This window comes from Pteronotus mesoamericanus, unplaced genomic scaffold (genome assembly GCF_021234165.1).
Source record: "Pteronotus mesoamericanus isolate MK-2021 breed Mesoamerican mustached bat unplaced genomic scaffold, CSHL_Meso_final scaffold_705, whole genome shotgun sequence".
NCBI classification, from domain to species: Eukaryota; Metazoa; Chordata; class Mammalia; order Chiroptera; family Mormoopidae; genus Pteronotus; species Pteronotus mesoamericanus.
The window spans coordinates 3801188-3814451 of record NW_026555326.1 but is presented as its reverse complement, the minus strand read 5'-3'; the positions used below and the strand labels follow the sequence as shown (position 1 = coordinate 3814451).

General features: G+C 43.6%; 1 protein-coding gene across 2 annotated transcripts in view; it reads left to right on the top strand.

The window, feature by feature from the left end:
- The window catches only part of CR1 (complement C3b/C4b receptor 1 (Knops blood group)), a 105217-nt gene that overhangs the window by 27571 nt on the left and 64382 nt on the right, over positions 1-13264 (top strand). For both annotated transcript variants that reach the window (XM_054563480.1, XM_054563479.1), the window contains exons 5-11: positions 2034-2429; positions 3852-4028; positions 4121-4223; positions 6194-6279; positions 8359-8577; positions 10620-10799; positions 11353-11452. In XM_054563480.1, coding sequence (XP_054419455.1) covers positions 2034-2429; positions 3852-4028; positions 4121-4223; positions 6194-6279; positions 8359-8577; positions 10620-10799; positions 11353-11452 — 1261 coding nt within the window. The remainder of the gene's footprint in view (positions 1-2033; positions 2430-3851; positions 4029-4120; positions 4224-6193; positions 6280-8358; positions 8578-10619; positions 10800-11352; positions 11453-13264) is intronic.

Below are 13264 nucleotides of genomic sequence, written 5' to 3'. Positions count from 1 at the left end.
TGAATTTCAAATTTAACTGGACTACCTATATTTCCTCTGGTAATTGTATCAGGGCAGCTACCTCAGGAGGGGCCACTAGCATTTCTTCAGGCAAGGGGAGGCTTACCTTGTCAGACAGGAGAAGAAAAGCTGCTTCTCCTAGCAAAGGGTAACTCGGCAGAACTTCCAGGTTCAACTTATCCAGTACATTGGGATCTGTCCATATATCTCCAGCTCACTTTTCAGAATCTTCTTCCAAGCAATGTTCCAGCTTTAGCATAGAGACCCTGCGAAGTTGTGAATTCAATTTGCATTAGAATTCAGCCACAAGGTTAGATGTTAGATTTGTTTTTCAGAAATCTTAGCCCTGTGGCAATAAGATGCAAGTGTTATTTCAGGACAGATATAGAAACTTCCTTATCCAGGCATTGACCAGGAATTAAAGCTTTGAACTCACCATTTTTGTTCTCTCAAGTTCTCTAGTGCACTGAAAAGCAAGCAACCAACCCTATTATATTATGCCTTCCCTAAAATATTCTAGGACAGCAACCACTTTGTCACGCACAGCTTTGTTTCTGTGCTTATAGATGGCCATATGTGATAATTAGGGGACCTTTTGTCCCTGCATGCCATCAACTATTTGCATGCCCTTTTCCACAGTAGCATTAACATGAATTTCTTAAATATAATCATATTATAGAACAAATCCCAGTTTCCTCTGTTACCCTGGGATAAATATTTGTCCAAATATGGAAGCAGAACTGTCAGAATTATGAAATAAGAGATTCGTTATGGAATTAGACCTTCCTGTGTGAGCACCTGCTCTAAAAATGTGAGAACCATCATTAACCAGGTGCCTCAGAGTTGGAGCTTTCAGGAGGAGAAGCACACCTGGCTGCGGGGGCAGAGCTGGGAAGAGCTGGTGGAGAAAACTAAGGAGGGCTGGCTCTCCATGGCTGCTGCTACAGCTGCTGCTGCTCCAAGTCCACAGTGACATATCTGACAGTGCGTAGGACTCAGTGTAGGTGAGCAGGACAGGCATTTCGGGAGAGCTGTATGCAAAAACAGGGAGAGCAAGAGCAAACTGAAATCCCTGGTGCCTCTGCCTCTGCCGTCCCCTAGTCACCTCCAGCCAAAGGTCACCTTCAGAGGAGATTGCTTGTTGTTTCACTTCTGCCTCTCAAATTTCAGGCCAATTTCTCAAGCTTCAACCCTAACCCAGAGCCATATAGGCGAAGTACGTCTGGGTGACCTAGTTCCATTTAGCCTGGGTGACACTGAACAAAACCACTAGACAAGTACAATACAACTTATTTTCCTCTCTCTCTACTCTTCCCCCCTAGCCCACTTGGTAGCTTTCTCTTCTTAAATGAATATTGGTGATTTATGTTTTCATTTATATCATTTAGATTTTTAAAATGTCTAACATACAGTAGTCTAGAGTTTCATGAATATTCTCATGTATATGCAAATATATTCAAATTGTGTTTTCTACTTCTACATAACTCTGTAGCTTCTCTTTCCCTATAAATTGTTTTTTTAAAGCAAGGGTCTTATGATTTTATTTCTTTAAAGCTATGCTGGTTGCATTTATAACAAAAATCAGAAGAAAACAATTGGAAAAGAGTAAGGGGAAAACTGTATAACCTTGGTATAATATAAACAAGAGCTATTTTGAATGAAATCAATATAAATTGTATTAATAAATGGATATGTTTACAGGGCAGGAAAAGGGAGAGGAATGGGGAACAACTGGGACAGGTGTAATAGAACAATAAAAAAGTGGAAAATAAATAAATAAAAAATATATAATATTAAAAAAGAATATGAATTGTATTAATAAATACGTATGTTTACATGAAATAATATCAGTCAGAAAAGCAGAATTATGCTTTTGTTTTGCCCAACAAATTATAACTGTGTAGAATATAATCTATATGCTAACAAAGATTAAAAGGAAATAAATGTAAAAATAGTAAAAACTTAGTAATTCATTGGATTTCTCACACTAGTTATCTCAATTCACTATTATTTAAATTCTTTGCTTCACCCAGGTATTGAATGTGAGCCCCCCCCAGCCATCGCCCACGGAGATTACAATAACATCAACGGAGAGCACTTTCCCTACGGAACGGTGGTGACCTATCACTGCATTTCTGGAACGAGAAGGCCAAAGTTTGTCCTCGTGGGCGAGAAGTCAATACACTGCACCAGCGAAGACAATCATTCCGGCACCTGGAGCGGCCCTCCGCCTCAGTGCCTCGTACCTAATACATGCTCGCCTCCAGACGTTGAAAACGGAATAAGGGAGTCCGAGAACAGAAGCTTCTTCCCCTTAAATGAAGTCGTGAGGTTCAGGTGTCAGCCTGGCTTTGTGCTGAAAGGGCCCTCCAGCGTGCGATGCCAGGCCCAGAACAGATGGGAGCCGGAGTTGCCCAGCTGCCTCCGCGGTGAGTCTGACTGAGGCTCCGAAGTGGCCCGCAGGGGACCCGAGCCGCGGGAGGAACGGGGGGAGTGGTGCCTGTTCTGGCGGGAAGGTGCGTGGTGAGCAGCGTGAGTCATGTTGCTTAGCATGGAGCCTGAAACAAAGATGGGATATGTGTGTGTGTGCATTCGGTGCTTATGCCTTTATCTTGAGAAGCAAGACCATAATTAATCAAGAAAGGAGACATGGAGGACTCTCATACTGAATAAGTCTCAGGACAAAGCACCAGCTCTCAGTTACATTGAAAAATGATGTAAACGTTCTGGTCAACTGTGTAATAAGTACTTTATATGCACTGTCTCATTGACTCTTTATAACCCGCCTTTGAAATAGTATTACTCATATATCTATATGACAGTGAAGTTAGCTTGGTCTTTCAGAGGTTAAATTAATCATCCATATCAGGTGCTGCATACCCAGGAAAAGAATGCATGTGTGTCAGACCCTAGAGCCTGGATGCTGTCTGGATTTTATCAGCATCTACCACAGAAAGAAAGAAACTGGTTATGAAGACCAATATCCTAGCTTCAGAATAGGTACAAGGACCTTAGGGTTTGTCAATTCTGTTCTTCATCCCACATTTTATCGTTAGGATTCTGAGGTTAAAAGTAAAAGTAACTTCCTAAAAGACAAATAGATTTTTCATTCATCTTTAATTTGATAGAAATTAGGTTGACATTCAAATGAGCTCTGATGACCAAAGCTGGCATCAAAAGGGCTGATTACGGAGGCAGCCAAACCTGGACTGAAATACTCTAAGCAATATGCCCTTTCATTACATGGACCAGCATGTTGAGGGCATTTTGTTCTTGATGGCTTGTTTTGTCGTCTTATGCCATGATAGCTGGCTTAGAAGTGGCTTGGTCAATAATTGTGGCTGATACACAGGGATAGAGAAGGAACTTACAGTTCTTCCACCAACTCATATCAGCTTGTGCAATCACTGAGAGCAGCGAGGAGGACAAACAGACCAAGATATAAATATGAATTATTACTACACTTTGATCATAAGAGTGCAGTGACAGAGATGAAGGGAAAATATGTAAAATAGATTTACACCCAAGCAATCTTCTCATTATCAAAAGAAGAAGATGTAAATGAGATTCCCTTTTTAGCAAATATGTGCATGGGGGAGCCCATAAACACAAATAACTTCCTGCTAAATGGCCAGCGCCATAGAAGGGGCCCTGTGCCTGGTAGACTTATGGATACATATTAAACCTTGTGCAGGGAAAGAGTAGTTTCTAATTCTCTAACTCTTACTTGCTTTGAGGACTTTGGCTACATCTTTCCCCTATACTTAACTTCCACATGAGTAAAATGCAGAGGTTGGGGTATCAGTTGTCCCCCATAATTTACAAGAACTTTGTACCTGTTCTTTCCCCAGTGTGCCAGCCGCCTCCAGCAATCCTGCATGGTAAGCGCACCCTAAGCGACAAGGCCAACTTTTCCCCCGGGCAGGAAGTGTTCTACAGCTGTGAGCCCGGCTACGACCTCAGAGGGGCTGCCTCTCTGCGCTGTACGCCCCAGGGGGACTGGAGCCCCGCAGCCCCCAGATGTGCAGGTACATACGCTCTTGTCTGGTTTGATAGGTTTAGCTCGGGGCTTCTTCTCCACATACCTGTGTCATCGATCTCTGTTTTCCTTTTCCTCCAGTGAAATCATGTGCTGACTTCCGGGACCCACTCCCCAATGGCCGTGTGCTCTTTCCACTCAGTCTCGAGCTTGGGGCAAAAGTGTCCTTCGTTTGTGATGAGGGGTGAGTGTGAGCTTGCCTGGCCTTCTGGAGACTGAAACTAGGTTTGGAATTTAATTCAAAAAGGGAAGGTTTGGTGTGACCAAAGAAACAAACAAAGAAAGAAACAAACAAACTGGGAGGATTAAAGTTTGAAAGCATGTAGGAAAAGTTAACAGTAAGAAACAGGTGAAAATAATAATAGGAGATCTGAAGGGGAAAATGGGACCTATATTAAATGGCATGTGTAAAGACAAATACAATGACTGGTTATGAGTATATGAGATCTGTCCCGAAAAGGCCCAACCACTCTAAATACAATGAGCACAGATCGCGCGACACGATGCTCCCAGACAGCCAAGGTGAGTGGCCGGAATGGGCATGCATGAGCAGTGACAACTTCACTGTGCTAGTCGGTGAGGGTGATCGGCGCTGCTGAGTGAGCATGCGTCCTGTGTGGCCATCTCATTCAAAATGACTGAGCAAGAAGAGTGACAAATCTGCATCAAATTTTCCATTAAGCTTGAGGATTGCTCTGCAAAAAGTATTTGGATGATGCAGAAGGCCGCAGCTATGGGCAACTGGTGATGGGCAGCTTCACCATGACAATGTGCCCGCTCGTGCGTCTTGCAGGGTTTTGACGAAACATCGCATCACCCAAGTGTCTCTGCCACCCCTACAGCCCAGATTTGGCGCCCTGCGACTTCTGGCTTTTCCCAAAGCTAAAATCACCTTTGAAAGGGAAAAGAGTTCAGACCATCAATGAGATTCAAGAGAAAATGTCAGGGCAGCTCATGGCAATCGGGGGAACTGTGTGAGGTCCCAAGGTGCCTCCTTGGAAGGGGACTGATGCATCACAGTCTCATGTACAATGTTCCTTGTACCTTGTAGCTTCTTTACTAAATGTCTCTATTTTCCATGTTACAAGGCTGGATGCCTTCTGGACAGAACTCATGTATGCCACACACTGAGTGGAAAAAACATATTTTCTAAGCAGAGAAGAATAAAAGTAATTTGAAGAGTCCCCAGAACAGTTTGATATGTAAACAGAAAGCTTATTAAAATAAGTAAGATTATTGAAGAAGTATTTCAGTCATTCCTTTAACCGTCAAAACTGAAACTTGTTACAGAGGCAAAAATGTAAGAATATGCATGTCAAGCTAATCATAAATCTTCTGGTGGGTGATGGGCCAAGAGCGCTGTATGGTGAGCATGGTGGCTGACGTGATGTTTTCCGTAAGGTCCTGAACTTGTCCCTGTGAATCCGATGCTCTTCGCAGTGTGCACATCTCCCCATGGGGAGGATCAAGTGTGAGCAGTAAAGCGCCTGCTCAGAATGTTCCCAAGAATCCTGGCCAGCTCCCAGTGCCAATTCCGACAAGGTTTAGGAACCGTCAGGGTCCCACAGAACATTTAGAATTCCGGATGATTTCAAGCAAGGACACCTCCGATGTCCTTTCCTTTTCCCCTAGAGTGTTCACACCTACTCTCCCATGGCCCAACATGCTGTTGTGAGCCTCCTTCCCAGCCATCACAGATGTAGAGACAGAAGAACAGTCTTCCATCTCTTTCCAGTGATCCTCTTTTTCAATCCAAAGTGGGAGCTGTTCCACTCGCTCTTTCAGTATCAGAATTCGGAGGCTGTTGCGTTAGAAGACTGAGTTTCCCGTAAGGACAATGAGTAGATTGAGGAGGTTTGTCTTAGAACAAACAGCTAGAGATTCACTTCTCAGAGTCTGGGGCCAGGATCAAGGAGATGGCGGCTCTGCTATGAGTGCCTTCTTGAAGGCTGGGACTCCACGCTACGTGGCCAACTGACAGTGCTTTCCTGCTCTCCCTTCCTGGAGGCTGTGATTTGTCCAGCTTGGAGTGGCCCCCAGGCCCCTGCCACCTGCTGGGTTCAGACGCTATGATTTTCGGCAGGGCTGCAGATTGCTAATGAATGGCGTTTTGGCTAAACCAGCTCACCTACTCGCTACCTTTTGCTTCCTTAGATTCCACCTAAAAGGCAGCCCTGCTAGTCACTGTGTCTTGGTCGGGATGGAGAGCCGTTGGAATAGCAGCGTCCCTGTGTGTGAACGTGAGTAGAAGGAGAAACACCTTAGACCAATCCCCCCCTTGACCTGGTTAGTATTTTGACCTACGGCCACCCATGTGTGGGTCTCCTATTTTTTTAACCTGAATTATTGTGAAATAGCTGCTGACTTTATGAGTATTAACTTGTGATTAATTTGTTGTCATGTACTTTGCTGTGCATCCTGTGTTTTGGGATGCGTTTGCTCTGCCTCTGTCATTTTGAAAAATTCTGTGTTCTATGTGAAATATCCTGCTTTACCTTTAGGTCAGGAGAGATTAAACAATGGGAAGCGCTGACGAGTTTCTGTGTTCCTTCATTTCCTAATTCTTTCTTTTTCATTTTTTCTACCACCAGGATGCAATCCCTGTATGATTTTTCTATTTCTTTTCTAACATATAAGTAGGTAACATTTTTTTACTTTTGATGCATATCACCGCTTTCATTTTGTATTTTAATAGTTCTTTTTTATTGTATTTTTATTACCATTAATCCCTCCTCCTTTCCCCCAGGGCCCTGCAATCACCACACTTGTCCTGGTCCATAAGTTCCCTTTCTTTTTAGCTCCATCCCTCCAGCCCCCGAACCATCTGCCCAAACCTGTCAACCCATTCTCTATCAATGAGTCTGTCTCTACTGAGAAAAAAATTCAGTCATTCCCACAAGTAGTTACTGAGTACGTACTATGTACTTCATGCTCTTCTGAGCTCTGGTGTTAGAACTGTGAGCAAGTGGATTCCCTCTCCCCATGTTATTTATACCCAAGTGTGGAGATGGTCAGGAAATACAATAAACAAACAAATGTTATACGTATGGCAGAGCAGAGAAAGGCCAGAATGCGGGAAAGAGAGGAGCAACGTTACAGAGGGTAAGCACTTTAAGATTCCTCAAGCTCTCAAAATGCATACGTGAATAAATTATGTTGACGGATCAGAAGTAACAGATGACTTAAGAAATGATTCTGCGATGTCAATACCAAGTTCTCCTATTCTGCCCATTTGAAGAGAAGATTTTGCGTCACCTTTTGATCTTAAAAATCAGAATACGTATATACATATGTATGTATAAAATATTACTACAATGTGTATTTTGCTACAAATGTACTCAGACATCAAATGTACTTTTTATAATGAAACACATGAGAGTCACTTACACGTAGATGCCTGCTACCTGTAGCACCCAGTGTTTCTTGATGAGACATAACAAGTGGCTGGCCTACTGACGTGTATGAGAGCTCAGGTATTGACTGAACTGTCTTTCTTATTTCTCATGACTCTTAGAATTTGAAGTAGCTTCTTCCAAACCCTAAGCCTGGTTAGAAATGCCAATTAGTACCGAGGAGGGGACTGTTTGACACAGACAAGCATGTACTAGAGAGGAGTAGCTATTTGTGCCTTGCCTAAATACAGAAGAAAATTAAAGCATGAACAGATCCTTACATTGTAACAAACAAAGCATCCTGAATTGCTTAGGATTATCACAATGACCAATGAAGCTTCAGTTTGTTGGGTCAGCACTCTGTCATAATCAAGATGACAACCAGTATAAGTAAGTAAGCAAGGAAAGGTTCTGTATCTTTAAGGTGAGTAGTACCCATGGATACGTTGTAGAAACGTTTCTCACGAATGTAAGCTCCTTGGAGGACAGTGGCTTTATCTGTGCTGCATCCCAGGGCCCAGATAAGTGCCTGGCACAGAATAAGTGCTCAAGTAATATTTATTAAGTAGTTGAATGAGTAACCCTCCAAAGGGATGATTTTCTTCTACAGATTTTTAATAAAGTTAAAATACTTGTACAGGAGTTTTCTTTTAAAGTTTTGGAACTGAATTGAAGTGTGTAAAGTTTCCCTTATGCAGAAGACTTAACTGTCAAGAAGACTCAAGATAAGCACGTTCTTTTTTGTACTCTTTCAATGAAAACTGGGATTGAGATCTTACATCATTTGACTCATCTCATCAAAGGCCTACCCCAAAGACACGCTGTCATAAATGCTTTAGGTAGCAGCAACTCTAACACCCCGTGACTATGGAACGGCTCTGGAGCAAACTCCCCCATGAAACGTAACAGCTTTCGCCTTCTTTCCAGGAATCTTATGTCCAGATCCCCCCGATATCCTTAATGGAAGACACACAGGAAAATCTCTGGAAATCTTTCCTTATGGAAAAGAAGTAACTTACCTGTGTGACCACCACGCAGACAGAGGGGCGACGTTCGATCTCATTGGGGAGAGCACCATCCGCTGCACCAGTGACGGTCACGGGAACGGGATGTGGAGCGGCCCTGCCCCTCGCTGTGGACCTCCAGGTTAGCGCACGCTACCCACATCCTGGATGGGTCCAGAACACCTAAGACAGAATCCCAAAAGCCTGTAATTACAGCATCCTGTTTATTTGTGCAGGGACACAAGTAAATGCTCCATCAGTAATAAATGATTTTGGGATATGTCAGCATATAAGGTTCTGATGACCCTTGCTTCTCCAGAGCTGGGAAACGGAGGGGGATGTGGTGGATGGTGGTTTTCATTCTGACTGGAATTCAAAGGCAAATGTTGTCAAACCATAGGAATTGAAAGCAAATGCTTCAGGACCTTAACGAACATGAGTTATGACATCTACAGGTTTGCGGGCAAGCACAGGCCGGGGGAATACAAAGCCAGGCAAAATCGCTGTTAATTACATTGCAGACAAACAGCATGGAGTCCTTAAGCCAGTTTGGGCTAAGTTGTAAATTAAAATAAAGCCTATTTGCTCCTTTGCCTCCAGTAACTTTAGTCGTTGAATTCTTCTCCCTTCAGTGGAAAAGAAGAGCAAGGGAAGTTGAGCCCTAAGGAAAATGCAAAGTAAAGGGAGTGTGTAGTTCTGAGGTCTGGAGCAGGTTTCCTAAGACACCCTTGTCCCCTTAGACATCCATCTTCAGGAAGTGAAGTCTGTAGGAGAGAGTGAATTGGAGAAAGGACCCTAGTCCTGAGGGTACACACCGACCAAGGAGAAAAACGGAGAGAAAAGAACGATCCCGAAAGGAAAAGGACCAAGTGCTAGAGTGTCAGAAGTCATTTTTGCGCTCGCTGTCCTCCCCCTTCACCGTGGCTTCAATTTCAGGGACGCTTATGAGTGCCAACGTAGAAGTCTTTACCAATGTAGAAGTCTAGTCCGTACTGACCGAATCAATAGTGAGAGACAATTGATTCAGTGCTGTGACTTTCTTCTTGTTCAGACCCCTATCTGAGATGGCACCCCCAGTTTACTCATCCAGACTGTTAGGCCGGAGACCATCCAGGCCATCTTCGTGTGTGCTTTGTCTTTAGTGGTGAATTTCAGTCCTGACGGGGATGCTTTGAACTGGAAGCTAGTAGAGCTAATAGTTCAGCTCGAAGATAAAAGTCAAAGACCCATACAGAGAAACAAATATCCCATGGAAAACCTTGAAAATCAGCCAGTTTTTTAAAAATCTTTTTGTTGTTGTTCAAGTACAGTGTTGTGCATTTTTCTCTACATTTCTTATGTAGAGAAAACTTATTAAATAATTTTGAAGAGGTCAGAAATTGGTTTGCAAATCTTCCAGCCGATGAAGCTCTGGGTACAGAATTGGCTGTGGTATAACAATTACTATTTGAATAAATAATTGGAAGGGAGGTAAAGGACAGCTGAAAGAGAAGCTGAAAGAGAAGGTGTTGTCAAAACCAAGTGGAAATGATTTCTATTTTTCCAAGCATATGTGCTTTTGGGGAGTGATATATTTGAATCCAACGTGAGGCCTGAGCTAATAAGCCATAGGGTCATGGAGCTAAAGCTAGAATTTAATTCAATATACACTTCAGATGATGTTTCCTTACGATAATGAGTGCAGGTTCCCTTGTTTGTTTCTTTGCTATTAAGGTGATGCGATCTGTTCCCTCCTGGTGTTGAAGTGGCTTGCTTACAAGCCAGGCCTGCAAGATTGTTGGCAGCTTGCTAGTGTCAAGAAATACCTTGAGTCCTCCATTCATGCTTGTGACCCCAACTCTGTTGCGGTTTGATGCACAGAACATCAAGGAAATTGGACAGGAATGGTGGAACCCAGGCAGGAGAGCTCTTTCCCAGGAAAAAATGGGAGAAGTTGAATCGAAGCTGTCTTGTACAGTAAATTATATGAGCAAAGTGACCAAATGGTGGAACGCCCTTTCAGATAGTATATTTTCTAATGGGCATGTGCTAATGATGGAGCTCCCCACCCGCAAGGTTACACGGAAATTCTCTCTCCGGAACTGAAATTTCTTTGGTCCTGGCATCAAATCTAACGGCATAGAGATATAAAGTCCTTGGGTTTCTCTGTGTTAAGTCTGATATTCTTGATGTCTTGTTTGCTAGGATACTGTAATGACCCAGGCCATTTTCATTTTGCTAAGCTGAAGACCCAAACGAACGGGTCTGAGTTTCCTGTCGGGACATCATTAACGTATGAATGCCTCCCGGGGTACATTCGGAGGTCATTCTCCATCAGATGTCAAGACAACCTGGAGTGGTCAAGTGCCAAGGATGCCTGTAAACGTGAGTACACCCTGCATTGGAGGGTTTTTTCCCTATGTCTGACAAATTATCCGTAGGATCTTATTTAGTTTGTTTAAATTATTGAGATAAAAAACTTTTTTTTTTATACGTGTCCAGATAAGTGGACGTAAGAGTTGGTGTTGTAGGTCATTCCCGATTATTTGTTGAAATGTGCATTTCATGAGACTTTCCAAGAAGTACTTGTCGGGGGCGGGGGGGAAGCATTTTACACAGGGAAGAAATGAAAGGAGACATAATTTGCTTGAATAACCAGGTAGGAAGTAAAATTTCATACGAGTATGCTATAAAGCCATGATTACCCTTTACATTTTGATGAGAAATTTGAGGTAGAGATAGGACAGGTCTGGATGAGAGGTCCTTCTAACATGGTGCTTTGTGGGTGGCCTATTCTGAGGGGTCTGGTCAGTCAAAAATCTGGGGAAGCTTCAGAATTGCATGTACTTGTTAGTAAGCTACAGTGAGGTTGGGACCTTTTGCTATGCAAAAGCTCAGAGTACTCTACCTGGCTCCAGAATTCTGTTTCTTCCCATAGGTAAAGTGTGTCCAACTCCTCCAGATCCAATGAATGGCATAGTACACATAGACACAGACACCCACTTTGGATCCAGAATTAACTATTCCTGTAATACAGGGTGAGTTGGCAGTGACATCTCTGATTCAGATCTGCAGAATGGCCGTACTACCGTTTCGTCACATGGCGGAAAGGAGACGAGACTATAACCGTCCGCTGGTTAAAAGCCTGAACCTAGGTGTTCCATTTCTGATTGAAATGAACAAAGATGTGATAGGACTCAAGAGGAAATCGGTAACTTGTTGGAAACCAAGGCAGTGCATACAAAAAAAAAAAAAAATGAGGTACTCACCAGGGCGAAGGAAGCAAATGCGGGAAGAGCGTAGTAAAACCATAAAAACAGCCCTGCTGAGAGTGGACGTTGCGGGAACAGAGGGAAGGCATTGTGTGAGAGAACGAATCTTAAAAGTAAATGCACTGTTAGTTTGCTAGGGCTGCCACAACAAAACACCAGAGACTGGGGGCTTGGACAACAGGAACTACTTCTCAGGAAGTTTAGGAGTCTGGAAGTTCAGAGTTAAGGGGCTGGCAAACATGATCCCTCCAAAGCCTCACGGGGGTCGCTCCGTGCCTCTGCCACCTCCTGGTAGTCGCAGTCCTTCCTGGGCACGTGGCTGCCACTTCCCACTTCTGCCTCTGTCTCCCCATGTCTGTCTTCCCATAGCGCCTGTGTCCTCACATAGCATTTCTCCTCTCCGTATGGATCTATGTCAAAATTCTGTCTCTTTAGAAGGATGCCAGTCCTGTGAGTTTAGGACCAACCTAATGGCCTCATATTGACTGGATTACATCTTCAAAAACCCTATTCCAACCCAATGGCCTTATATTGACTGGATTACATCTTCAAAAACCCTATTCCAAATAAGGTCCTGTTCGTGGGGCTTGGGGTTTTGGACTCTTAACATACCTTTCTGCAGAACACCATTCAGCTCTATAACAGAGCCCCTGTGAAAATGTCAGTCACAAGGTGTGTACTGGGTGGCGGTCCTACCCTGGGTGCCTGCCTTGCTGCTGAGCACACAGTGGATTCTTGACTGCGCTCTCTGTGTGAGCAGCTGAGCCCATCCGAGTATCTGGGCTAAACGCGCGCCGCAGCGGGCACCAAAAAGTCGCTTACGGTCTCCGCCAAACGTACTTGCCACCCTAGGCTGGGAAGACCACAGGACATACAATCCGACAAACTAAAATTAGAGCAAGTCTACATACTTCGCTCTTTCTCTGAGCATTTTTCAGTATACTCGGTAAACACCCTGTAGGTGCCCTCTTCGTCTGGCATTACTGAACAAGGCGAGCTTGTCTACGGTATGAAACAGCAAACCACTGAGCGTAGGACAAGTCACGGAAGAAAATGGAGACAGACCAATTAGAAAAGTCAGAGTTTCCTATAACACAGCAGAATTACTTCCAAGAGATAAGGAAAACTTTTAGACAATTATCTGGTTTATGTATTTTTAACCTTAAAATACATCATTTTATTTTTACAACTAACTTTCTACTGCTAATTCATACAACTAAATTTATACAGATAGTTATACAGCTGTATAAAGTTTCCATAACTTTTTAATTTTAATGTTGACACTACTACAATGTCCCCACCCGCCCCCCTTGTGGACCTCCGCCCAGAGCCCGCCCCCGCCTTCCCTCTGGCCAGCACCACACCGCAGTCTGCGTCTATGGGTTTCCCATACGTTCTTTGACTTTCCCTTCAAGTTCTTTTATCCAGCCCCCCTCGCACTCCCCGCTGTCAGCTGTCAGTCTGGTCCATGTATCCACGCCTCTCCTTTCTATTTTGTTGGTAAGTTTGTTTTGTTCATTAGACTCCACATATATGTGAGAGTACATGGTGTTTGTCTCTCTCTGATGCCTTAATTTA